Source organism: Dermacentor variabilis, chromosome 7 (genome assembly GCF_050947875.1).
Source record: "Dermacentor variabilis isolate Ectoservices chromosome 7, ASM5094787v1, whole genome shotgun sequence".
In the NCBI taxonomy this organism is placed as follows: domain Eukaryota; kingdom Metazoa; phylum Arthropoda; class Arachnida; order Ixodida; family Ixodidae; genus Dermacentor; species Dermacentor variabilis.
This window is the reverse complement of record NC_134574.1, coordinates 106,640,179-106,664,468: the sequence shown is the minus strand read 5'-3', so window position 1 is coordinate 106,664,468 and position 24,290 is coordinate 106,640,179. Positions and strand designations below refer to the sequence as shown.

The 24,290-nt window shown below is 46.3% G+C and overlaps 1 protein-coding gene across 2 annotated transcripts in view; it reads right to left on the bottom strand.

The window, feature by feature from the left end:
- Nucleotides 1-24,290, bottom strand: part of LOC142587740 (galectin-6-like) — a 102,679-nt gene that overhangs the window by 22,297 nt on the left and 56,092 nt on the right. For both annotated transcript variants that reach the window (XM_075698947.1, XM_075698948.1), the window contains exon 2: nt 1,481-1,569. In XM_075698947.1, coding sequence (XP_075555062.1) covers nt 1,481-1,569 — 89 coding nt within the window. The remainder of the gene's footprint in view (nt 1-1,480; nt 1,570-24,290) is intronic.

Here is a 24,290-nt window from a genome sequence, read left to right as displayed (position 1 = left end):
TGGATGCCAGCGTGACTGAGCTTCGAGTTGTCAATTAATTCACCCTCACACTGCGATCTGCCCACCTCCTGATTAACTCAGTTGGTAGAGCAGCCGTCTCGGCAAGCCATTGGTCCTGAGTTCGATCCCCAGGCCAGGACGAATGTTTCTTACACTGCGAAGCTTTGTCTTATAAACCCGTACGGGTTGCCTTTTGTAGCTTACAGCGGCTATCTAGATGGATGACAATTTCTTTTCCCTTCGACTAGGTATATTTTCGAACACTGTTCTTTCTTTATGTGTATTCATTGAATACAATATGGCCTTGAACAGATTACAACACGCGCAAGAATCATTTGAGTGTGAGTAGTTTGGATGCACGTCTCTTAGATCGCAATCCAAGACAGAGCGAAAACAAGGTAGGCATAGCGCCTTGCCGTGCATTACTATAAATCACACAACGAATGTTAGTGGGATGCCGTAGTAAAACACACCAAACCAAATGAATTATTAAAACAACACCGAAGGGCAACACTCGGTAGTTAAATAAGAAAAACGTAATATGTTGGCCCCGGCATGAGCAGTGGTGATCGAGTGCGAATAGCCAGTCAAGTAACTGACGCATATGAAGCTTAAAGAAAGAGTACTGAATAAAGAAAAAAAAAATGAAAGAACAAGCATAAATTAACTTATTTTTTTTAAGCATATGTATCTAGTGAATCATCTGCGAGGTAGATTTGTGCTTGTGGCTACTGCACTACCTCCTGAGAGTTTCTGAGAGCATTTCATTAAACAACAAGCTCACTTCCTCTACGTCTTCTATGCCTCCACCGTCTCTTCATACTGTATAGTAGTTACTTCTTTACCAGTTTTCCTATCTCACCTTTCGATAGAAAACAAAATATTTACGGGACCGAAAGAAGTCATTAGAGAAAGTCTCCTTAGCTTCCATCGCACCGCACGGTATACAATGTAAAAATATTTACACCCTTAAGGGTGCTTTCTTGTCGCATTGGTAACATCCTTACCGTTAGGGCCCTGCAGAAATTTATAGAGACCGACAACGGAGCTCTAACTAGACGTGCGATGACAAAAGACGTAGTTGAAAACTGGTATCATTCAGACAGCCTTAGACGCATGGAAGTATCGGACAAGAGAATTTCACAGGGAGAGATATGAAACTCTCTAGTCGGATAAATCCGCGCGCCCGAGGTTGTAAGATTTATTAGGTAGTTTTCAACTACGCTTTTTGTCATCGCAAGTATAGTTAGAGCTCCGTTGTCGGCCTCTATAAATTTCTGTAAGGCCCTAACGGTAAGGGTGTTAGCAGTGCTACAAGAAAACACCATTAAGGGTGTAAAAATGTTTACAGTGCACGTGTGAAACGAGGCACACGGAAAAAAAGAAACAGCACACGTGCGCCCACCGCCCGATTATAGTGGGGCCAGCTTCGGGCTATATAAATATAGAGTGGATGCTCTACGTGTAAGTGCAGACTTACCGTACGGATACCTCAGGTACCAGTCCTTGTATGTAGATTTGCGACCCAACGGTAGGGCTGACGGGTAGAGGACAGGCATAGGGAACCGGCTGCAAACGGGAAGAAAACAAAATGTCCGCTCAGAAGTTCGCTTCATATCGTCGACAGAATTTTCGAATATTTGTTGGCTTTCTGCTTAGCGAGGCCCATGAGTTTATATGCAGGCGCATAAACCACGGACGGACACAAGACTAACGTTAACGGGAATGCCAACTATCAATTATCGTTCAGCTTTTAAAAGAAATATATTCGACGATACTAACTTAATGCACCTCAAACTCCTGCGAAGAAGAAAAAGAAAGTACTAAGACACAAACCGCAGACACCTTAGGCATCCTTGCTTCGTCTACTACGCAAAAAATGGGCAACTGCATTGCGACAACGGCACGATGATGATGACGATCGAAGGCAGATATGACATCGACGACGATGGCGAAATTAGTGGCAAGACGACGGCAGTGTTTATGGCGATGACAACAGCGCGACAAAGATGTCGACGCGATGAGGAAAGTGCATAGACTGAACAGCGAAGATGTCAGACGACGATGTCCTTGTGAGGGAAACGCCGACAACAGCCGCTGCGTTGAAAGCCGGGCTGTGAACGACAGCGGTTTATTCGGCCTTGAATCAGCCCACTTTTAGCAATTATCACTGTATAGTCATTATTCTATGACGTCGGCATTATGCAAATCTCTTCAGCTTTTTGAGGCATCTCCATACCAGTTCCCCCTCAATGCATTGCGTTCTCAAAAAGATGATATTAAGAGAGCGCTGGTAGTGACACTACGGATGCTCAAGCCCAGCTAGAATGCGTAAACTTGCGAACTAAAATTCATACTATGAATTTTATTGTGAGGGTGTTGCCTATCAGGTCGATGGTACAACGGCGGGAACACAACGTTGGCCTCTGGCCAATGCTTCGTCGGGCGGCCAGGTGCACGAGCGTTTTCACATTCGGGCCCGATCGGAATGGAGGCGCCGAGGCTTGGAGTCGAACCCTCAACCTCGTTCTCAGCACCATAAAGATTTCGCTAGGTCTCAGTAGTGCATATAGATACCATAGCACTCGTAGCAGTCAGAAATACAACCAGCGGCCGGGTGGCAAAGTCACGAGGTTTTGGGATATTGTTGTTGTTAAATGAATGCTGACACCATCGAAAAATAGGCCAGTAAAGGGCCGGCTATCCCTATCATAAAAAAATACATACAAACTCCACCGACCGAAGAATGTGGGAAAGCAAAAGAAAAACAGAAGAAAAAAAAGGAAACAAATATAATGAAGGGAAGAAATGTGCAACTCATAACGCAGCTTGCTGCCCTTTTTGGAACACGCTGTGACACCATTGGTCCTCCTGTAACACTTCAGGTTCCTTCCAGCGCGATACCACCGAGAAACGACGCATACGAATGCAAGCTACCAGTTGATAAGCTAAAAAAATTAAGTCATTTTTTCTCACTTCTTTCCTTCTCAAGCCATAGGAAGCAACCGAACACATGACAGCGAAGCCATCTGCATGCTATTCCGACCACGCCGCCATGGTTACAGGTGTTTGGACGGCTTCTCGGAAACATCAGCTGCCGTCCTGAGCAGCTCGAATGACTTTCCCGCTACATACTCGCAGGCGGGCAGGGATATCTACATAACAGAAAGCAAAGGAAAAAAAACAATAACGTTCAACAAAAGCGATAGTAAGCCTAAGAAACGCGTGGTCATGTACTCGTTTCAAAGTTTGGCCCGTAATCTCTGAATGCCAGCGGGAGCTATTGCTGCAGCCCGGCGAGGTGCCCACGGCCTGCGGTTCCCGGTGGAGCCCACGCACTGCCCCGCTCTTGGTGCCTTATCGATACGTGCCGATCACACGTGGCAAACGAAAACAGGCTCCCCGAGGAGCAACAAAACACAGCCCGGCCAAAGGGGCCCACCGGTGGGAACGTGGGTACCGGAGGGGAAAGAGAGCACCTATCACGCAGCTCGCTATCGAGAATGAAGAAAGCGAGAGGTAAGTATAGAATGATAGCAAGGGTGTGAAGGAAGCGTTGAGGCTTCGCGCTGAAAATAAACAAGAAGAAATAAAGGGAACGTAAAGGACAAGAAATAGGTTGAGAAGAGAGGATATGTGCCAAGAAAGACTTGGGAGGGAAGCGCTGAAGCGGCGTGGACGACAAAACAGGTGCAACAACGAGGCTGCCAGGAGGGGCTGACGGGAACACTGATGCTCCGTCTAAAGACAAGCGACACAGAAAGCAGAGGAAGTTGAGTCTAAGAAACGGTTTGAGAAACAATCTAGGAGTCACGGAGAGTTTCCTACGAAAACAAGCGGCAGAAATATATAAAGCAGAGTTGAGGTCAAGGATGAGGACGGGGTATGTTCGTGAGTAAGCTTCAGTGAGTAAGCTGAAGATCATTCTAGACGCAAGATTACACCAAGAAGCGAGAAAGCAGGGGGCGACGAAGAACATGGAGGCGACGAAGTTCGCTTCTTGGCAGCGGTTTTCCCGAGGAGGCATTCCGGGCCGAAAGCCCAAATGCCTCCCTCCCCCCCTGCTCCCTCATTCTGAAGTCTCGAGGGTGTGCAAGGTGGCCCGTTACGCAAGCGGTGTCAGTCGTTTCTGCGCAGCATTGCATGCCATCCCCAGGAGGCCCTATGTCGCGGTGGGGGGTCGTCATTGTGTTGTTTACGGCATTAACGCCAAGCACGTAGTTACCGCGCCTGGGACATGCGCGGTAATTTCCCTTACACGCGAGCGGCTGTAGTGACAGCGTCACTGCACATCAGAACTTTTGTTGGTGACTTTTCTTTCTTTTATTTTTTTTATGGATTCGGGCTCTTCTCCTGGGAAAGGTATTCTATCACTGATTCTAATTGTTATATTAGAATGAATAGATCCATAAATACTTCGTTTAGCGCAATACAACGGACACAAGAAAGGCAACAGGACAAGGCGCTACTCTCAACTCAACCTTTCTTGTGTCCGTTGTATTGCGCTAAACGAAGTATTTATGGATCCGCACCAACTAGCCCCCCAACGCATTGTGCTGAGAATGAATAGGTTGTAATCAGATCCATGATAGTCTGCACTCCTCTAACCTCAGTCATATGTGACGTATCCTGCGGCCTCAAGGGAAGCTAAATCAAGGTTTCAAAGAACAAGTTACTTGTAGTCGTTCACTTGACGTCAGTCAAGTACCACAATTTGTTCTCAGTAACAATGACTATTACTTAACGCATGTGCGTATATGAGACGCCTCTCTGGTTAGCTTTACTTTATTTACATATTAGTTTTTTTTTCCTGTACACTTAGCATGTTTTCGTTTCTGCGGCATGCTTGTCCGTGTTACATGAAAAGAAAATGGGTAGCGTCAATTTCTCAACCATGTCGTGGAATAACCGTCTCTAACTTAGCCACTTTCACGTTTGTCTGTGCACAGTTACTAAACTAACACCAAAGCAAAAGCAATAGCTATCTCGCCCAGTAATGGTCATCGCATTAAAACGACGAATTATTAAATTTTCCCTTGAAACGGTCAGGCGTGCTTGTACGAAAGAGAGAAAAAAAAAAGCCCCATCTTAGGTGCAACACGCTAACAAAGAGGACACAACATACAAATTCTAGGACGGCAGCTACCTGCTTGATCACCGCTGTAATAGCAGCCACCACGTTATGAGGGAAGGAGAGAGAGAGGGGGGGAGGGGAGGGAGGCTATATTAAAGGTGTGGATGTATAACCAGACACACCCCGGTAAGCGTTAAGCCAGTTGGACCGTTGCTGGTGCGGAAAGTAACGCCAGCATTGCCATCTGTACGTCAAGTCGTCAGGTTTCTGTGACCGCCTGTGTATACGACTTGGCGTGCGCCACTTTTCAAATGGCAAGTGGGCCCGCGTCGGCTGGTGTTATCGGCTCGTTACGTACGAGATCCCGGTACCGTTACGCAAGGACGGTGCACCGCTAGATACACGCCACAGGTCATCGCACTGATACGACGCGCTATTAAGTGCACCGTTACACAATACTCGGTGCGCCAGGAGTACGCGGCAGAACGTCGAATCGATACGACGTGTTAGTGAATGAACGCGCAAATGAAAAAAAAAAAACGAAATACATCCCCACCGAACGACCAACAGCGATTACGAGAAGTGCGCCGTGTGAATGAAACGTCTACACGAATTCCCTAACATCGACTAGCCCCGCTTTCGGTCAATGGCGCCCTTCGTCTGGCGCCCTAATGTCACCCACTTTTCAGCAGCAGCGCATTGCACCCGCTTTACCTGAATGCGATGGCTATACAAGGACAACACCATGCGACACACCGTGTCGTTCCTTTAATCGCGTCTTTTTTTGCCTCTCTCTGTGCGTGTGTAATGGGCAATACTGCAAAGGTCGACGAGGTCCCGCCTAATACGCGTCGCCCACGCGCACTTTGTGAGCACCCGCGCTCTCGCGAGAGGACAGTTTGACATTCGGGTATGCACCCCCCCCCCCCTCCCTCCAGAGGCCGAATCTGCTTTCGCATTCAACGTCGTGGCACAGAGCGTGGCCAACTACTTTCTGCGTCCCTCTAACGCACACGTTGGCGCGCTGTTTAAAGATTCAGGCGCTAGTAAGCTCCGTCGCATTCGTTTTCTTTTTCTTTTCTTTATTTTTCGCTCGCTCTAGTTTGTCTGGCGCCGATATATACGTCTTAATAAAGTATGCAGGACCTTGCACGCAGGCCCACTCATCGGCCCCGTCGGCTCTATGGCTGCAGAGTGAAAAGCAAGTGCGACAACGGCTTTTCGCGCATGTCTTGTATAGGCTACCTCCCATGGTTCCCAGACGAATGCCACCTGCTAGCCGAATCCAGGCGCCGAGATGACGAGATATATTGAGCCAAGAAAAAAAGAAAGACAGAGAGGGACTGTCAAGAGTGTTCCTCTCGAAAGCATTTATTTTATACAGACAGTCAGTAGAAAGCCTGTAGAGTTTTGTTTTCCTGTTAGCCATACATATTATTACATATACTTGGTTATTCATCTTAATGAAACCGGACTTAGTAAATGTACCCTGCAGTACAGGTGTCGCAATTCCTTCGCATCAGGTGGATTAGTTGACGAGGCAGGACAAGTTGAATAGTGACGTCAGCTAATTAACATTAGTTTACTAATTAACTTTAACAATGAATAATTTCAATCTGCACTAATGGGTCGATGTTCGTGTCTACACTTATAAGCAATGGGGAAAATGAAGTGGTGATGCTTATGCGCTTTCACTGGGACGTCAATACCTTTTTGTACGGATTTTTTGAGGGCGTATTTCTCGAAGCTGCTGCCAAGCAGATGATTTCTGTTAAGAGTCCATTGTTTCACTACTGTTTGGCTTTAGCTCTTAACTTATTAGGTCATGTGTTCTAAAGCGATTATTTCCATATTTCATCAGTGACATGATAATAATTAGCTGACGTCACTATTTTTTACTGCGAGTAGTGTCTGGCTGGTCAGGTAATACACCTGACCTGAGATAATTGCGATACCTACGGCAGGACATATTCACTGCCTGTTTTCGTTAAGCTATATAATCTGAAGCCGCATTCACAAACTATTTCTTCGTAAGTGCCCGTTAACATTGGACGGCCGCCTTCGCTAAATAACTTCGCTTTTAAGAAAAATTCCAGCGAAAGAGTTTTATCGAACACGGCCCTGGTACATACAGCCTTCGGACTTTTGGTTTCGCACTTGCGTCGACTCGGGTTCCGTATTCGCTTTCGTCCCAGGTGAGTATAAGCCGCCGCAGTTAACGCAGGCGATGGTTTACCGAAGGTGGCACCGAGCCAGACGAGCGGCAATAAACTTGCCAAGCATTAAGGAATGAGCAGCGTTACGGCACTCAACTCTGTTATCTCGGCAACCCCTACTTCTGCTGTCCCGCCTACGCAGTCAGCGCATAAGGTCTTACCGTGCACCGGGTGCACCGCAAGGCCTACTGGGCGTTATTAAAGCCGGTGAGAGAGCAAGGTTCGCGAGCTCCTACGTCCAGATCGCGCGCCCAAACTTTCAGTACAGAAAAGCAGCAGCTGCAGCAACAGGCAGCTGAGCGCCCTGATGCCGGCTTACTCGTCCGTTGGTCCCGTTGGTCAGAGGCCGGCCCACGCGCGCTTCTAACCCCGTAATGTAAGAAGATCGCGAAAGAAGGAAGTAAAGCAATAGGAGGTACCGTCCCGAAGACGTCGGTTAACCGGGCTTAACCGCACTCCCTTGACCTACGTCAAAACGGGTCGTTTCCGTCCCCCGTGTTCGTTATTTACGTTGAATGTTCTGGTACCAAGCGTCTAGCCTCAGTTCGGTGCACCGCGCTGGAAAAGTGATACGCACGCGTTCCTGTCGGCCTCAAAAAGTACACTTCCGACCGTAAGGAGAATGCCTGCGCGTCTTAAGGCCGGTCGCGTTGGTAGAGAGGACATCTTAGCATGCGTAATGCCTAATGTAGTCCGCTTGCGTGTATACGATTATAATTGCGTGCACTGCGATAGAAGGTTATCCTACAACATTGCACAGGTCAGTACTTTTTGTATAGAAGCTTGAGCGCGACCAGAGGTAGTCTTGGTGGTGAGGCGCAGGCGCTGACACATATTCTGTCACTTCTAGTCTTGCTGCGTCTACATCCTCAGTTCAGTGCACTGGGGAAGAGCGCTGTCGCGCAGTCGGCCAGACAAGTTTACGAGACACGGGATTCGCGAAAGAAAGCTTAATTTCACCGAAGCGTGGGCACAGTGACCTCATTTCGAAGTTTCAATCTGCATTGTAAGACGGACGCAGTGATCCATCAAATGAGAAGCGATTTGCCTTGACAGAGCAGTAGATGGCATCTCTGGTTACCCGCACACCGCCAACATTTGCCGCTGACTGTGCACCCTGCTGCACAGATTGTTCGTCTCGGAAGCTTCTCCCGGTCGTGAAGTGCGGATTTGTGCACGGCATTCCGGTAAAGAAGTGCGCGCGTTCGTTCCGCTCTGCCGTGCTGCCTGGTCTGGCTTTCCCACGCGACTGCACTGAGTTCCGTGCACCGTACGGTTGGAGGCAGTCGTGTATATAGTAGTCGTGTGTGCGTGCGTATACCCATGCAGGTCTCTTTGCTCGTCTCACGGTATACTGCCCGCCGTGAAGCGACATCGTCCTCGTTTGTTCTCAGTGGTGACGTGGTTTCGCACGTCCGAGAACGTACTACTCATGCTCGTATGCGAAGCACTCTCGGTCGTAAGGCACGGTACCGCGTAGCCGCGGCAAAGGCGCTCCAGTGGTTAGGTACCGATCGCTACTGCATGTACGTGCCGGTTCAGACGTCGATGCGCGGCTTTCGCCGAATAAAGATTTCCTGCGGCGATGCGCAGATACGCTTAAGAGCCTAGCGGTGGTCTCGGCCAATAGATGCAGGCGACAGGCAGGCGCAAATGAAACGGACGCTAACGATAACTTAACACTATAAACAAGTTAGAGCCGGCCGCTGGCCATTTCTAACCTATATATATATATATATATATATATATATATATATATATATATATATAACTCCTAAGCCCGACACCTCTGCCGTCAGTATGATGTGACGGACATGACAGTGCTGCGCACTCGGGCTATTTTTTGCGTAAGAGAAATACCCGAAAGTCCACTTGCAGAATCTACTTTTACCTCCAAATGCGATATATTGCTTTCCTGATAAGCCGTTAGTTGACCCGAAACAGGCCGTGCCAAAATTCATGACGTCATGATGGACCAGTGCGTGCGTAGAAATATAGTGCGTCAGATCGGGAGTCGCCGCAAATGCTTCCACCTCCCCACCTCCGGTTTTCCGTCCTCTTCAAGGAGCTCAGTTCTCCATCCACGCCAAGATGCCCGTTTCTGCGATTACCCAAGTTTAATTAACGGAGCTTGACTTTTTATTGTTACCCTTGGAGATATCCAGAGATCTTTCTTGAACGCCTTCGGCCAGAGCTTATCTTAGAACAAGCCGCGTTAATTGTAAGCAGCTTTTTCCGCGAAGAAACAGGCACAACTTCAAGTAATTTTTTCTCACAAGTACTTGTTATAGGAAGTCCACATAATTGTTCACAGGCCATGACATTCCTTCTTGTGGTTAGATGTGCCGCAGCATCAGCTTCTCGAGAGTTGCACGGAACTACACAGCATCGAATGCAGCTGAATATGTCGAACTGTAAACAGTCGAGGACGAATTATTGGAACGGATGGGTAGCACGCATAAAGAAATACGACCGGTAGCAAAAAGAAAATATACAAGTGAGTCTCCAGAAAATATGCGTGAAGTATTTTCTTGGCAGTAAATCAGGCTTTCGTTTCAGGCAGTGTTACAGAGATTGTGCCTTTAAAAGATCTCGCAAGTTCGTAATGATCCGCAGCTTACTAATTTGCGACGCCTGAAACCTACACAGACAGTTCAAAGACAACAAGGGTTATTTTGATGCCTCGTAAACGGACTTTTTTTTTTTTCGAGCGTTCTTCCCAATTGTGATCTGCAAGCACTATAGCCACATTCGAGGACTTATAGCCCTGTGTTGTTGTCGCTGCAGCTAGAGTCGTCAAGAGCTTTTATGACTGTTGGAACAATGCGATAGGTGCAGTAATGAAAGGATGTAGCAAGTGCTACTGTAAAAAGAGTCGGTACAAATGAAATAGAGCACATGTTTATGTCAATCTCCTTTTTTTTTAAAGAAATACAACAATAAGGTCAGGGACGAGTGCCTTTACCAACCGAGCTCATCAAATAACAAAGTAAGATCGTCGTCACTGCGTCGCCATTGCGACATACTCGCTTAGTATGTCCCGTTACTTTATCAGGCTAAAATGAATGTACACTCGTATTTTAGCAGCCATTTGCCAATGATCTGATATCGCGCCACAATCACTCAATTTACGAAATAATTTGTACGTTGGTGAATTGATCGCACACGACGACTAGTAGCGGGCGTCACACAAAAACGCCAACGTCTCGCATGTATACTCGTTTATAAATGAACAGAAAGCTAGCGTTCTTCAAACAGACCAGCTGATTGGCATTACTTATTTTCCGAAGCAGAAGGAGTAGCGGACGACTGGGATTCCGTGCAGTTAGCGTTCCTGGCGGTTCAAGTTGTCGAAGTGCTGCAGTGCTGGCGCTGATGATATCATCGTGGCCAACTACACGCGGACCCGGCGTGGAGGGCAAAGTTGAGACAATCCTTCCTTCTCGACCTATTCAGTTCTCCGGTCCGACGGTGTCATGAATGTACAGTCAACAGCAAAAGTCTACGGGATGCGGTTTCTCCTCCAAATGTGAATTCCTACACTGTTAAGGCACTGTTAATACGCACTTCGTATTTAATGAATCACTGTGTAAATTCGAATTAAATGCTGGAATATTTAATTCGAGGCTGTGTGACCACGCTTCGCGAGAATTCAGCTTCTTGGCAGATCCTGCGTCCCGTAAACTTTTGCGGTTGACTGTAGCTACGGAAGCTAAGCCGCGGTTTAGCCACCTACTCAACGTAGATTCTGTTAATTTTGTTTCAGGACGCAAGGGCTTCCTTACAGTCAAATTAAGTGCGAGGTACCACGTGTGTGGTTTCTATCGTTCGCTTTCTTGCCAAAATTTTTACACTGCAGAAGTGGAGCGTGACGACAAAGAAAGGTCGTATTTGAAAGGTGAAATCCCATTATCACTAACTACTATTATCTGCATAGAGTTTTCTTCTCGATGGTGTACATATGTTTACCTTTTTCACTTCGCAGTGTACAATTTGCTAAATACAAATTCCTTTCTGTGGGTTTCTCGTAGCTATTACGCGTACCCTGCCTTGTGTTTATGAATGAATGTTTATGTATATATGATTTATTGATACTTTTTCGTATTGCTGTTAAGATTGTGAATTATAACTAGCATGGATCCCAACTAGCCTTGAGCTAGGGATTCAGATGTCCTGTTCAACATTTCCTGTGTACTGTCCTATTTTGAATAAACTTCAACTTCAACTTCAATTCCTCTCCGAGCCAAACGGAAGACGATAAAAGAAAAAAGAAAAATCCCTGGTGTGGTTCAGGCGGTTGATGTCCTCGAAGTCACACGCCACCGGCGCAGGAGTAGTGATCGAGGCCTACGCTTTATACATGGCTACAAGACTTCGGCAGGATAGCCACACTTCTATAATTAGACCTTGAAGCGAAATTCCACAGGCAATAAAACCGCGAAATACTCGCACAGCGCCAGTAAAGTGCGAAGGTTAACGGCGCACTTATTCCCTCATGGCCCACAAAAACATTTTTTTTTTCCTCCGAACGTCTCTACCTGCCTTACAAGTCCCATGAGCCGTTTCCGTAAAACAAAAGGATCTGAAATGCGCTTGTAAGTATCACTTCGTCAGTACATGCTGTACTGCTCATCAAGTCCGATACGCACAGTCGTCGATTCGCAAAGCTATCGCGAATTTTGTTGCGCAATACAAGAACAGTCAAAGCGCATATTAAGCTGAAGTCACTGCACGTACGAATCCTATAGCTTGTTTACACGGCAACACAAGCTCGCGAACGACAAGCTGCGTAAGTCGTCGCAAGAAAGCTCACCTTTAAGGGTGGAACACCCTTTCCGAGTCAAACGAAAGACGAAGAAGGCGCAAACCGGCTCCTTTTTTTCACACTTAGAGGCACGGGGGCCGACGCGGCGTCGAGTTCGAGCTCCGGACGGAGCAAGGGTCCTAGCTCCGGACGGTCGTGGCGATTCAAGCACTCGAGGTCGTCTGCTGCTGGCGCTGGCGCGGTTCTCGAGGTCTACGGTTTTTGACTTGGCTACCAGCTCCGTTCGCTGGGAGAGACGGAAAGGAAAATATAACGCCCCTCTCGCCCGCGGTTTGGACACCCTCTCCAGACCCTCGCCCCGTTGGCTCGAAGAGTTGTTGTTTTGGCCCCACCGGTAGGGTTTGCTCCGGCGGGGGGTTCGAGCACTTGTAAAGCGAAACGAGACAAGTGCGAATTCAGTTCACGGTTGGTGTCACTGGGACACGTGACGTCTTTTTACACCTCCTCTCTCTCTCTCTCTCTCTCTCTCTCTCTCTTTGCTTTTAGGCTGTTGGGAATCAGCGAGAATAGAGTTCATGGCGGAGGTCAGTGGGACACGTGCGGGCTTTGTTTTTTTGGGGGGGATCGCACCGCCGTTTCTTTCAGCGCGCTACGAAAGCTGTAGAATAAGCGCTTTCGCCTAGTCTTTATACTTCCTCAAAACTAAAAAGCTCGCACTTTTTTCGGTGCTCGGGAGATGAGGGGAGCCCGCAGTTGTTTGCTTCTCGGCTCTTTTATTTAGTTATCGACTCGTCAGTCCAAGCTTGTATGGCCAACCAAAATGGTTCGCCTTTATTTCGCTTGACTTGAGTATATATTGAGGTCCTTGTATCCCCTCGGAGTTGAAAAAGCATGGTTTTCTTTTTTTTCGCACTTTTCCGTACAAATTTCGCGTCTAGCTCTGCCATTCAGCCCGTTATAGCAGCCAACCTTTCTCTCTTTATTCTGTGTATTATTCTGCGCAGTGCACAGAAGTATTCTGTGCGCTAGGCTGTTTACCGGAACGTTTTCTTTCCTTCTGGCTCGACGATGAATCAGTCCCAAAGCAAAATAAATCCACGAGCTTCACCGCGTTCTTCCTGTGTTTTCTTAACCCTCTCGTACTTCCAGCACTATCTCGGCTTCGGCTCCCGATCGCGCACCGATATTATATTTTTTCCTTCTTTCATCAGCGGTGTGTACTATAAGAAGAAGGAGTGCGAATGCTTGCCGTGCTTGGCTTTGAAGAATGTGAAAACTGAAGGAGCCAGAACTGTTCGATCACATTGATGGGGGGCGAAAGGAGAAAACGCCCGTATACTTAAGGTCTATTATGTGCATGTTCAAGAACCATCGGTGGTTGCGCCGTGCCTCGTAATCGAATTGTGTTTTCGGCGTGTAAGTTCCAGAATGATTATTGCTTTCTTGATTGCACTAGCAAAAAGCATCTCGGCTTCCCCTTCGGGTTATCGTTTGGAACGTGTATTAAACGTAAGTGCCGCTCTATCGGAAAGTGTGCGTCTGCGCGTGAGCTCCGGAAAGATAACGGCGAAACAAAGATAAAAGATAAGAAAGACTCTTCCGTTGGAACGGAAGAAAGCGGTTCCACCACGAGACATTACTATGCACCCGCTGAGAGCGCGAAACGATGGAACAAATTTTTTGAAAAGAAGGGCGGCGACAGAGGGTATAAAGAAAGGTTTATATTCCAATAAAACCTCAGTTGCAAGTGACCGTCTTTCCTGTCAAGTTCTCTCCAGCTGCGATTCCGCGCCGCATTACTGCTCTCATTACGGAAAAAAAGTGGCAAAAACTCTGGTGATTTACGATTCCAGAGTGCAAGCCGACATTATTTTTGAGCGCAATCACGGTACTGGTCTTGTCTTGAACGATCTCTTACGCTCCTTCCAGTTTAAACGTTCAATGAAACTCGTATACCACAAGACGGGGAAATCTCGTGAAGTCTTATCTCTTTATTTATTTATTTATTTATTTATTTATTTATTTATTTATTTATTTATTTATTTATTTATTTATTTATTTATTTATTTATTTATTTATTTATTTATTTATTTATTTATTTGTTCATTTATTCATCACAGGGCGTGTACTTGGTACTGGTGGATTTACTTGGATCGCGGTCTTCATAGGCTCGGCGGCACGTCAGATATACGCTTTATGCGTGCTTGTCAGTCAGTCTTCTGTGGTATTTGCCATCCATTGCAAACTGCTGCCTGAACCAACACGTAATGGCGTACGCAATGACAAGTCAGGTCCATTACTAGTCCCAAAATCCACACCAAGTCAGAGCGACATCGCTCGATGGTGGCTTGTGATGTGTCCGCGATGCCTGAGGTGAAGTGCATTAGTAAGATATAACAGAGAAATATATATATATATATAACTAAGAAATAACATTTTTGGAAGAAAGATTAAAATGATGATTTGCAGATGTTTTTGCGAATGATGTGCGCATGCCTATGCTGAAGAAGGTATAAATGTCCGGTGATTTTCAAATAAACTTCCAGTTGGCAGTCAGCGCTTGTCTGTGGTATTCGTTTCCTTGTGTCCTCGTCTTTTTCGCGCTGTTTCACCTCAGTTCTGAGGTGAAGTGATTCGGCAACGCCAAATAGGTCGTGGTAGTTCCGAGCGCTAGATCGAAAAGGAGAGTTTTGAACCAAGAGAAAGAAGAGGAGATTTGTATCACTAAAAGCAGACATGGCTGCCTTAGGTGAAACCGATATTGTTATGAAAGCGTAGGCGAAATATAATGGGTCCTGGAAAGCGACAGAGTTAACGGTTGATGTCTTTTTTTTTCCGCTTTATGGTGGTGAAGACTATTCTTTCTTCAGATAATAGTAACAAAGTATATTGGAAGGTAATCTGTTTGGCGCAAGAGGCACGTAGTCTTTTCAATACCCCTTCTAACATATGGCAATAACAATAAAAATATTGTAAAATAAGCTGTTTTGTACATAAGACACATATAATATAGTAACAATAAAGTGTATTGCAAGATAATGTGTTTCGTGCAAGACGCACATAACCTTTTTAATACTCCTTCTCACAAATGGTAATAACAATAAAAACATTGCAAAATAAGCTCGTTTGTACAGAAGGCGAATGCCTGCTCTAAGCTTACGAAATCGAAGGATTCTATATCACTAATAAATTACACGGCACAGGAATAAAGCAGGCTGCACCGCAGCGCACATAACGTTATGCTTCCAGCCAAAGTAAAAAAAAAAAAAATCCTCACTCTTTTTTTTCTAAGCTTCTCATCGGGTGAGGGTGAGAAGGACGAGCTGTTGCGCAAGTTTCGGCTCGTCTCGTATGCCTTAACTCGGCTCGAAGGGCCAGACCCGGCGAGGCGGGTGTTTATAAATAGACCTTAGTCAGCGTTTCCTTCCTCCTCACATTTATTCCCTCACTCTCGCTCGGCCCAGCCCGCTGTATATCGGTCCCGATTCGCAACGCAAGCCAACGCCGAGGTCCTTCGAGAGGACAGACGGCGTGTGGGCATCTTGCGACACACCGCACAGCTCGCCAAGCTACTCTCCCCCTCGCCCCCCTCCTCCTCCGCCTCTCTCTCTCCTCCCTACGTCCGTGAGCACGTCACAAGTCACGCAACTGTCGCGCGACCCGCTTTTCGCGGTTGCGTCAGTAAACAAGGGGTCGTGGTTCTTGCATACCTTGAGAGAGAGAAAAAAAAAATCAGGTAGCTTCCCAAGGATACACGTCTTGAAGCTCACCAGTTTCTTCATTTTTTTTTCCTGTCTATTCGACGGCTAGTGAACGTAGCTAAGAGGTCTCCAATTGGTCTTTCTCGTGAATTCTCGCAAGGCATGCACTTTCGCGCGAGCGACGTCGCATATTGCGTCTCTGGCTGAAGGTCTTAAGCCTCCCCTGGGACTTAGCGGGAGTTAAGGCCAACCTGGCATCTGATCAGTTCTAGTAATCGTATATTCTGCGTTTTGAACTGAAGGGCTTGATTGATGCCGGCCATTATACGCGTCGTGTTCAGGACCGCGTACGTAAGCGCTGACTACAAAGCCGTCAGGCATTCTTACTCTACCCTCTGTGCACTGTCAATATTTATTTGGTGGTCAGTTAGAAATTGAGGTAGCAAGAGCCAGCTGCATCATGCTCGAGGTTTCACGTGTGGCTGGGAAACGTTGAGCCATGGCATCATATAATCTACACACCATGATTTTGAAACCTCATAGCTGAGGCGCTGAATGTAATGCTTAAAAAGGAAGAAAATAACATCGAAGTCGCTCAGACGTTACCTATGGAGGAGGCAAAAATGAAGTGTATTTCAGATTAATTATTTAGGTAGCGTGATTTTAAGAAACAAGTTATGTGGATCACGCGCGCTCTGAGAATCAGTTTACACGAAGCTTTTGCTGGTGTCTGCAAGGAAACCTGTTAATGTTTAGCGACCATTTGTAAAAATATATATCGCCCCCCTTCTCCCGATTTAATAATACTAGGTCAGCTATGTGTGCGCCGTCTTGCCTTGTGCGTCATTGTTGCCGTTGGGTTGTTATTGTCCATGACATTGTCATCGTGAGTCTAGCTAGATACCGCAGTTTGATTGACACTTAGGACTTCCTTCTCAGCGCCTATATATATATATAGATATTTCTTTTTGGAAGCAGTTTATTATTATTCTAGTCAGCACCTCTTCAAGACACCGGTATGAATGCATCAGATGGTGCCAGCTCTTCTACACAAAGGCCGCGCTTATTAACCTGAAGAACGGGTCGGAGGAAACGTAAACCAACTGTCTGGGGCTTTGCCAAGCACCTTACTTAACATGCATAAATATAGGGTTCACGACTATCAAAACGATAAGGCAACAACAACGTGGCGTTCCAGTTAATTTAACAAAATGGCGTTTCATGCACTGAAACACACAAGTAACTGGAACACCAATGCATTCCTCCGCATAGTTCGGGAATTTATATGTAGAAACTGGTGTCGTCCTGAGAATTCGTTCCAAGTGGATCCGCCTTGCGAAGTCCACTGCTAGAAGTTATAAATTGCGATATGGGTCATACGATAATTAGCTAAAAGTGAATCAGTGAATTCTTGTTAATTAGTCGATTTTTGCATTTCGAGTAGATCGGCTCATAAACTAGAATTGAGCCATATATCTGCCACAGGCAACCTTTAAAAATTTTTGAAAGTGTTTGCTGAAACACCCTGCATATATATATTTGCTAGGGCACGTTGCCCCGCTAGTTGGTTTGGATTCGTCAGCCGCAGAGCAGCGCTATACGACAGGGACCAATAGTTTTAAAAAATTAAATTAAATTACTGGGTTTTACGTGCCAAAACAACCTTCTGATTACGAGGCACGCCGTAGTGGAGGACTCCGGAAATTTCGGCCACCTGGGGTTCTTTAACGTGCACCTAAATCTAAGTACACGGGTGTTTTCGCATTTCGCCCCCATCGAAATGCGGCCGCCGTGGCCGGGATTCGATCCCGCGACCTTGTACTCAGCAGCCTAACACCATGGAACCAAGAGTGAGAAAGACACATACACGGCGCTGACTTCTAGCTAGACGTTTCACTTGATCGCCTGTGTCATTTATGCAATGACAGCGGATTCATAATAAAACCAAGGAAACAAACATATAAAAGTATAGTGCAGAACCCGCACAAGTCATCTCTGCAATTTCGTCGCACCAGGTCATTTCGATAGGTTCCAGCGGTGGCGTAGAGGTAGAACACCCGCCTCGCGTGCAAGAGGTCCCTGGTTCGAATCCCGGTGCCGGCAATTTTCCACCGGATTTAAAAAAAAAAAAGTCCGCGTGTTGATAAAATTGCATAAACAGGCCTGGAGTGTGGCCTAATCCCGGTGACCAGAACCGGTAACGCACTCCCTCACCAGAGCAGGATTGGCAACCCTGGTGCAGTACTTGGCCACAACCTCCTATATGAACAACACAATCAAACCCCGGCCCTCAGTCCCCAGCAGTTGTGAAGCAACTGACCACGGCGGCGGTCAGGCCTGCGACGCAGCAGAGGGTGCTAAGAATCACTGGCTCCGGACAGGCCGCCATTGGAATATGACCCTGGCAACGTTTAACGCTAGAACGTTATCTAGTGAGGCGAGTCCAGCAGTGCTATTGGAGGAATTAGAGGGCAGTAAATGGGATATAATAGGGCTCAGTGAAGTTAGGAGGCCAAAAGAGGCATATACAGTGCTAAAAAGCGGGCACGTCCTGTGCTACCGGGGCTTAGCGGAGAGAAGAGAACTAGGCGTCGGATTCCTGATTAATAAGAACATAGCTGGTAACATACAAGAATTCTATAGCATTAACGAGAGGGTAGCAGGTCTTGTTGTGAAACTTAATAAGAGGTACAAAATGAAGATTGTACAGGTCTACGCCCCTACATCCAGTCATGATGACCAGGAAGTCGAAAGATTTTATGAAGACGTGGAATCGGCGATGGGTAGAGTGAAAACTAAATACACTATACTAATGGGGGACTTTAATGCCAAGGTAGCCAAGAAGCAGGCTGGAGACAAGGCAGTGGGGGAATATGGCATAGGCACTAGGAATATCAGGGGAGAGTTATTAGTAGAGTTTGCGGAACGGAATAATATGAGGATAATGAATACCTTCTTCCGCAAGCGGGATAGCCGAAAGTGGACGTGGAGGAGCCCGAACGGCGAGACTAAAAATGAAATAGATTTCATACTCTGCGCTAACCCAGGCATCATACAAGATGTGGACGTGCTCGGCAAGGTGCGCTACAGTGACCACAGGATGGTAAGAACTCGAATTAGCCTAGACCTGAGAAGGGAACGGAAGAAACTGGTACATAAGAAGCCGATCAATGAGTTAGCGGTAAGAGGGAAAATAGAGGAATTCCAGATCAAGCTACAGAACAGGTATTCGGCCTTAACTCAGGAAGAGGACCTTAGTGTTGAAGCAATGAATGACTATCTTGTGGGCATCATTAAGGAGTGTGCAGTGGAAGTCGGTGGTAACTCCGTTAGGCAGGACACCAGTAAACTATCGCAGCAGACGAAAGATCTCATCAAGAAACGCCAATGTATGAAAGCCTCTAACCCTACAGCTAGAATAGAACTGGCAGAACTTTCGAAGTTAATCAACAAGCGTAAGACAGCAGACATAAGGAAGTATAATATGGATAGAATTGAACATGCTCTCAGGAACGGAGGAAGCCTAAAAACAGTGAAGAAGAAACTAGGAATTGGCAAGAATCAGATGTATGCGTTAAGAGACGAAGCCGGTAATATCATTACTAATATGGATGAGATAGTTCAAGTGGCTGAGGAGTTCTATAGAGATTTATACAGTACCAGTGGCACCCACGACGATAATGGAAGAGAAAATAGTCTAGAGGAATTCGAAATCCCACAGGTAACGCCGGAAGAAGTAAAGAAAGCCTTGGGAGATATGCAAAGGGGGAAGGCAGCCGGAGAGGATCAGGTAACAGCAGATTTGTTGAAGGATGGTGGGCAGATTGTTCTAGAGAAACTGGCCACCCTGTATAAGCAATGCCTCATGACGTCGAGCGTACCGGAATCTTGGAAAAACGCTAACATAATCCTAATCCATAAGAAAGGGGATGCCAAAGACTTGAAAAATTATAGACCGATCAGCTTACTGTCCGTTTCCTACAAACTATTTACTAAGGTAATCGCAAATAGAATCAGGAACACCTTAGACTTCTGCCAAGCAAAGGACCAGGCAGGATTCCGTAAAGGCTACTCAACAATAGATCATATTCACACTATCAATCAGGTGATAGAGAAATGTGCGGAATATAACCAACCCTTATATATAGCTTTCATTGATTACGAGAGAGCATTTGATTCTGTCAAAACCTCAGCAGTCATGGAGGCATTACGGAATCAGGGTGTAGACGAGCCCTATGTAAAAATACTGAAAGATATCTATAGCGGCTCCACAGCCACCATAGTCCTCCATAAAGAAAGCAACAAAATCCCAATAAAGAAAGGCGTCAGGCAGGGAGATACGATCTCTCCAATGCTATTCACAGCGTGTTTACAGGAGGTATTCAGAGACCTGGATTGGGAAGAAATGGGGATAAAAATTAATGGAGAATACCTTAGTAACTTGCGATTCGCTGATGATATTGCCTTGCTTAGTAACTCAGGGGACCAACTGCAGTGCATGCTCACTGACCTGGAGAGGCAAAGCAGAAGAGTGGGTCTAAAAATTAATTTGCAGAAAACTAAAGTAATGTGTAACAGTCTCGGAAGAGAACAGCAATTTACAATAGGCAGCGAGGCGCTGGAAGTCGTAAGGGAATACATCTACTTAGGGCAGGTAGTGACTGCGGATCCGGATCATGAGACGGAAATAATCAGAAGAATAAGAATGGGCTGGGCTGCGTTTGGCAGGCATTCTCAGATCATGAACAGCAGGTTGCCATTATCCCTCAAGAGAAAAGTATATAACAGCTGTGTCTTACCGGTATTCACCTACGGGGCAGAAACCTGGAGGCTTACGAAAAGGGTTCTACTCAAATTGAGGACGATGCAACGAGCTATGGAAAGAAGAATGATAGGTGTAACGTTAAGGGATAAGAAAAGAGCAGATTGGGTGAGGGAACAAACGCGAGTTAATGACATCTTAGTTGAAATCAAGAAAAAGAAATGGGCATGGGCAGGACATGTAATGAGGAAGGAAGATAACCGTTGGTCATTAAGGGTTACGGACTGGATTCCAAGGGAAGGGAAGCGTAGCAGGGGGCGACAGAAAGTTAGGTGGGCGGATGAGATTAAGAAGTTTGCAGGGACGGCATGGCCACAATTAGTACATGACCGGGGCTGTTGGAGAAATATGGGAGAGGCCTTTGCCCTGCAGTGGGCGTAACCAGGCTGATGATGATGATGATGATGAGGTCATTTCGAGGCGATGCTTCTCGAAACCTCTTTTGTCTCTCCGATAAGGCTGAAGATCGAAAGCTCACACACTTTTTCTTTCATTTTGTCGATTTCATATGCTTCAATTATCTCTTGTGTCATTCTGCCTTAGGCCCTACTTAGAATGGGCGTATTTTTGTGGAATTGGAACCCAGCCGCAATCCGGCAGTACGTTCCTAGATGGCTTGATCAACACCGCTTTTTTTGACGTTGTGCTGGTACTCTTCAAGTCTCTGGTTAAGGCACCGATCTGTTTGACCTATGTAAACGCCATTACACGATAAAGTTATAGGATATACGACGCCTTGAATGCAATCCATGTGTTTTTTTTTTTTTTCGCGGTGATGATGTATGGCACAATCGGGCTTCTCTCTCCTGCCAGCATTGACCAAGCCCTCGCAAACATTCGAGAGCGGAAAAAAACTACGTCCACGCCGGACTTCCTTGCTGTCTTTCGCAAATTTTGTGAAATTGAGTGTATGTATGGAACCACGGCCCCCTTGTTTGCTTTTGTGCTGTTGGTCCGCTCACCGAAGTGTGCCCTGCACTTGCCACTCGCATGTTCAGCTACGGCGGTCGACAGGCTCAGAGGATAGCCCGGCTCACTTAGACGTTTGGCCTGGGCCCACGAGCGTGTTTGAAGCTTATGCTGACAGGCCTTCATTAATGAATTTTGCAAACACGAACATATCGCGGCGCGTTTCGCCAGTTTCGAGCGGGCAGAGGTAAACGAAAGTGCAGGCTTATCTGCCTCTAGGTTCGTAGCTCCAGCACACGTCTCTTGACGAGAAGTACAACCCCAAGTGAATATCTTTTCAAGTTGTCTCTAAGCGCTTCGTGCGTCATCGCCAGAGGAGATTACGCCGACGTAAACGCGGATAGCGTTCCTGAAACTGCCGAGTCAAAATTGCTAGCTTCGTTTTTGGTTGTTGAGCTTTCCATGTTTGACCTTACCGGAGAAAGAAAATAGGCTACTAGAATCATCGCCTTGGAAGGACCAGGTGCGCTGCGATTACAGCGATGACACATGAGGGCTCTGTACTATATCTTTATATGTTAGTCTCCTTTGTTTTATTATCGATCCACTGCCATTGTATCTATCACACGCTTGATCAAATAAAATGATTAGCTGAACGTTAGCGCTGTGCATGTGTCTTTCTCATTTTGGTCCCTGTCGTATTAAGGAATGCATAATTCTTGTAATTTTTTTTACATACTGCGCCCTATATAACTGTCTATACAACGGGAATGAACTGCCTTTCATAGGTAAAAAAAAAAAAAAAACTAAGCTATGCTTTTCTCGGGCTAGTGATAACGTAATATGTGTAGAGATAAAAAAAAAAAAGGCCCGGGTGCGCTGCAAGTTCCACTGGTGCTTTCTCTCTTCTTTTTTTTTTTTCTGTACGTGGCATTTGAATTCAAGCCAGTGGCGTTCGGGGCAATCATAAAGTCGGGCCGACTCGGGTCTTGCGCGAGAAGTCACGTATACTTGCAACGAGAGGCTGCCACGTTTCTGTCATTTCAGACAGATATTTCCGAAAGCACCTTTTCTTTTTTTTTTCCTTCTTTAACGTCGTCTGCTCTTTCGCTGTTCCCAGTATGCGGCACGTACACTTCGGTGAAGTTTAGAATGCGCTTTCGCTTCGCCCCAACTTCCGAGCGAGAAAAAAATATTAAACGAAATCACTTTTCGTGCACTGAAACGGGGGCGGCATTCAGAATATCTGTTTTTTTTTTTTTTTTGCTTTTGGGAGTGCTCTTCGACATATTGACCAGCCGGCTTCGCTAATAACATGTCCCACATAAGGATTGGCTGAGATTTTCTCTTAGGAACATTTCTGCAGTAAGAGTAACCCCCCTTTTTTTTATGTAAATACAGGCCCGGTTGTCTTTTGCTTCTCGCCTTCATTTGTTCGTTCTTCTATACATGGTGCGGTATCGATCAATACTGTGCTCGAGACGGTCTTGTTGGCACACAGTCATCACTTAGCGTGTTCCCGTAGGCTTTTGGCTTTAAACTATCGTGTTAGGTGAAACATGTTTTAAACGTTCGTGGGCGAAGGTATATAAAAAAAAAAAGGAGGGAAGTGAGCGAAGGAGTTCGGCTTCGCGAATAGTGCGAGATTGCTGCGATTTGTTAGCAGAGTAAGAAAGGTGAGTGGACTGGGGAAACAACTAAAATCATTTTTTTGGGGGGGAGGGGGGGGTTACGCGCCAAAACTACGATATGATCATGAGGCACTCCGCAGTGGGGGACGCCGGATTAAGTTTGAACACGCGGGGTTCTTTAACGTGCACCCAGTGCGTGGTACGCGGGCGCTTCTTTTGCATTTCGCCGCCCTTCGAAATGTGACCGCCGCGGCCGGGATTCGAACCCGCGCCCTCGGGGCCTGAGCAGCGCCACGCCAAAGGAACTATACGCCACCACGGTGGGTCGGAAACAACTGGCGAGTGCTTCAGTGGGCGAGACGTGAACGAGAGACGAGTCACTGGATTGGTGAAATAGGTACTAAGTTAATGACTCAGCCAGCCGGAGGGAGGGTGATATAGTGCAAGCAGTGAGTGAGTGAGTCAGAGATTGGTTGATTGATTGATTAATTTATTCTGAATTAACACGGCAAGCTGGGCGGGTCGGCGAGTGAACATGTTCCTAGGGGTGGGCGGCGCAACCCGGACAAAAGACAAAAGCAAGTACACGATACGAGCGCAGACTAACTGGTTTGAAAAAACAAACCATTTGTTAGTCTGCGTTCGTATCGCGTACTTCCTTTTCTCTTTCGTCCGGGTTGCGCTGCCCACCCCTAGGAACATGTTAATTTATTCACCGACCGAGTGAGTGAGCGAGTGAGTGAATGATCTCTAAAATATGAATGGGCTATTGGGGTCTTTAGAAAAGCTGGGCTCACGCCTATAATGTAATACGGGCTCATACCTCATGTCTGCGTAGACATAAACCTCAGTAGTTAAGCATCGCAGAAGGAAAAGCACTATAGCATGATTCTGAGAAAGCTGCGGGCTACCGAGCTTTAAAACTCTTTTCGCGGTTATATCACGGTCGGGACATGCAATCTCGTAAAAAGACTGTTGGTCGGCTTACGAAACCATTATTCAGCACTTTCAGACCAGTTTACTGCTTGAAAAAAAAAAACAAGGTCTAAGTTAGATTTATGAAAAAAAAAATACAGAAAAGTTAACAGTCCGAAAAGAAAAACACCGCCTCCTCCACGTACGTGTATGCAGAAGAGAGTCTCGTAGAAAGCAGAGATTTGAAAACAGACTGC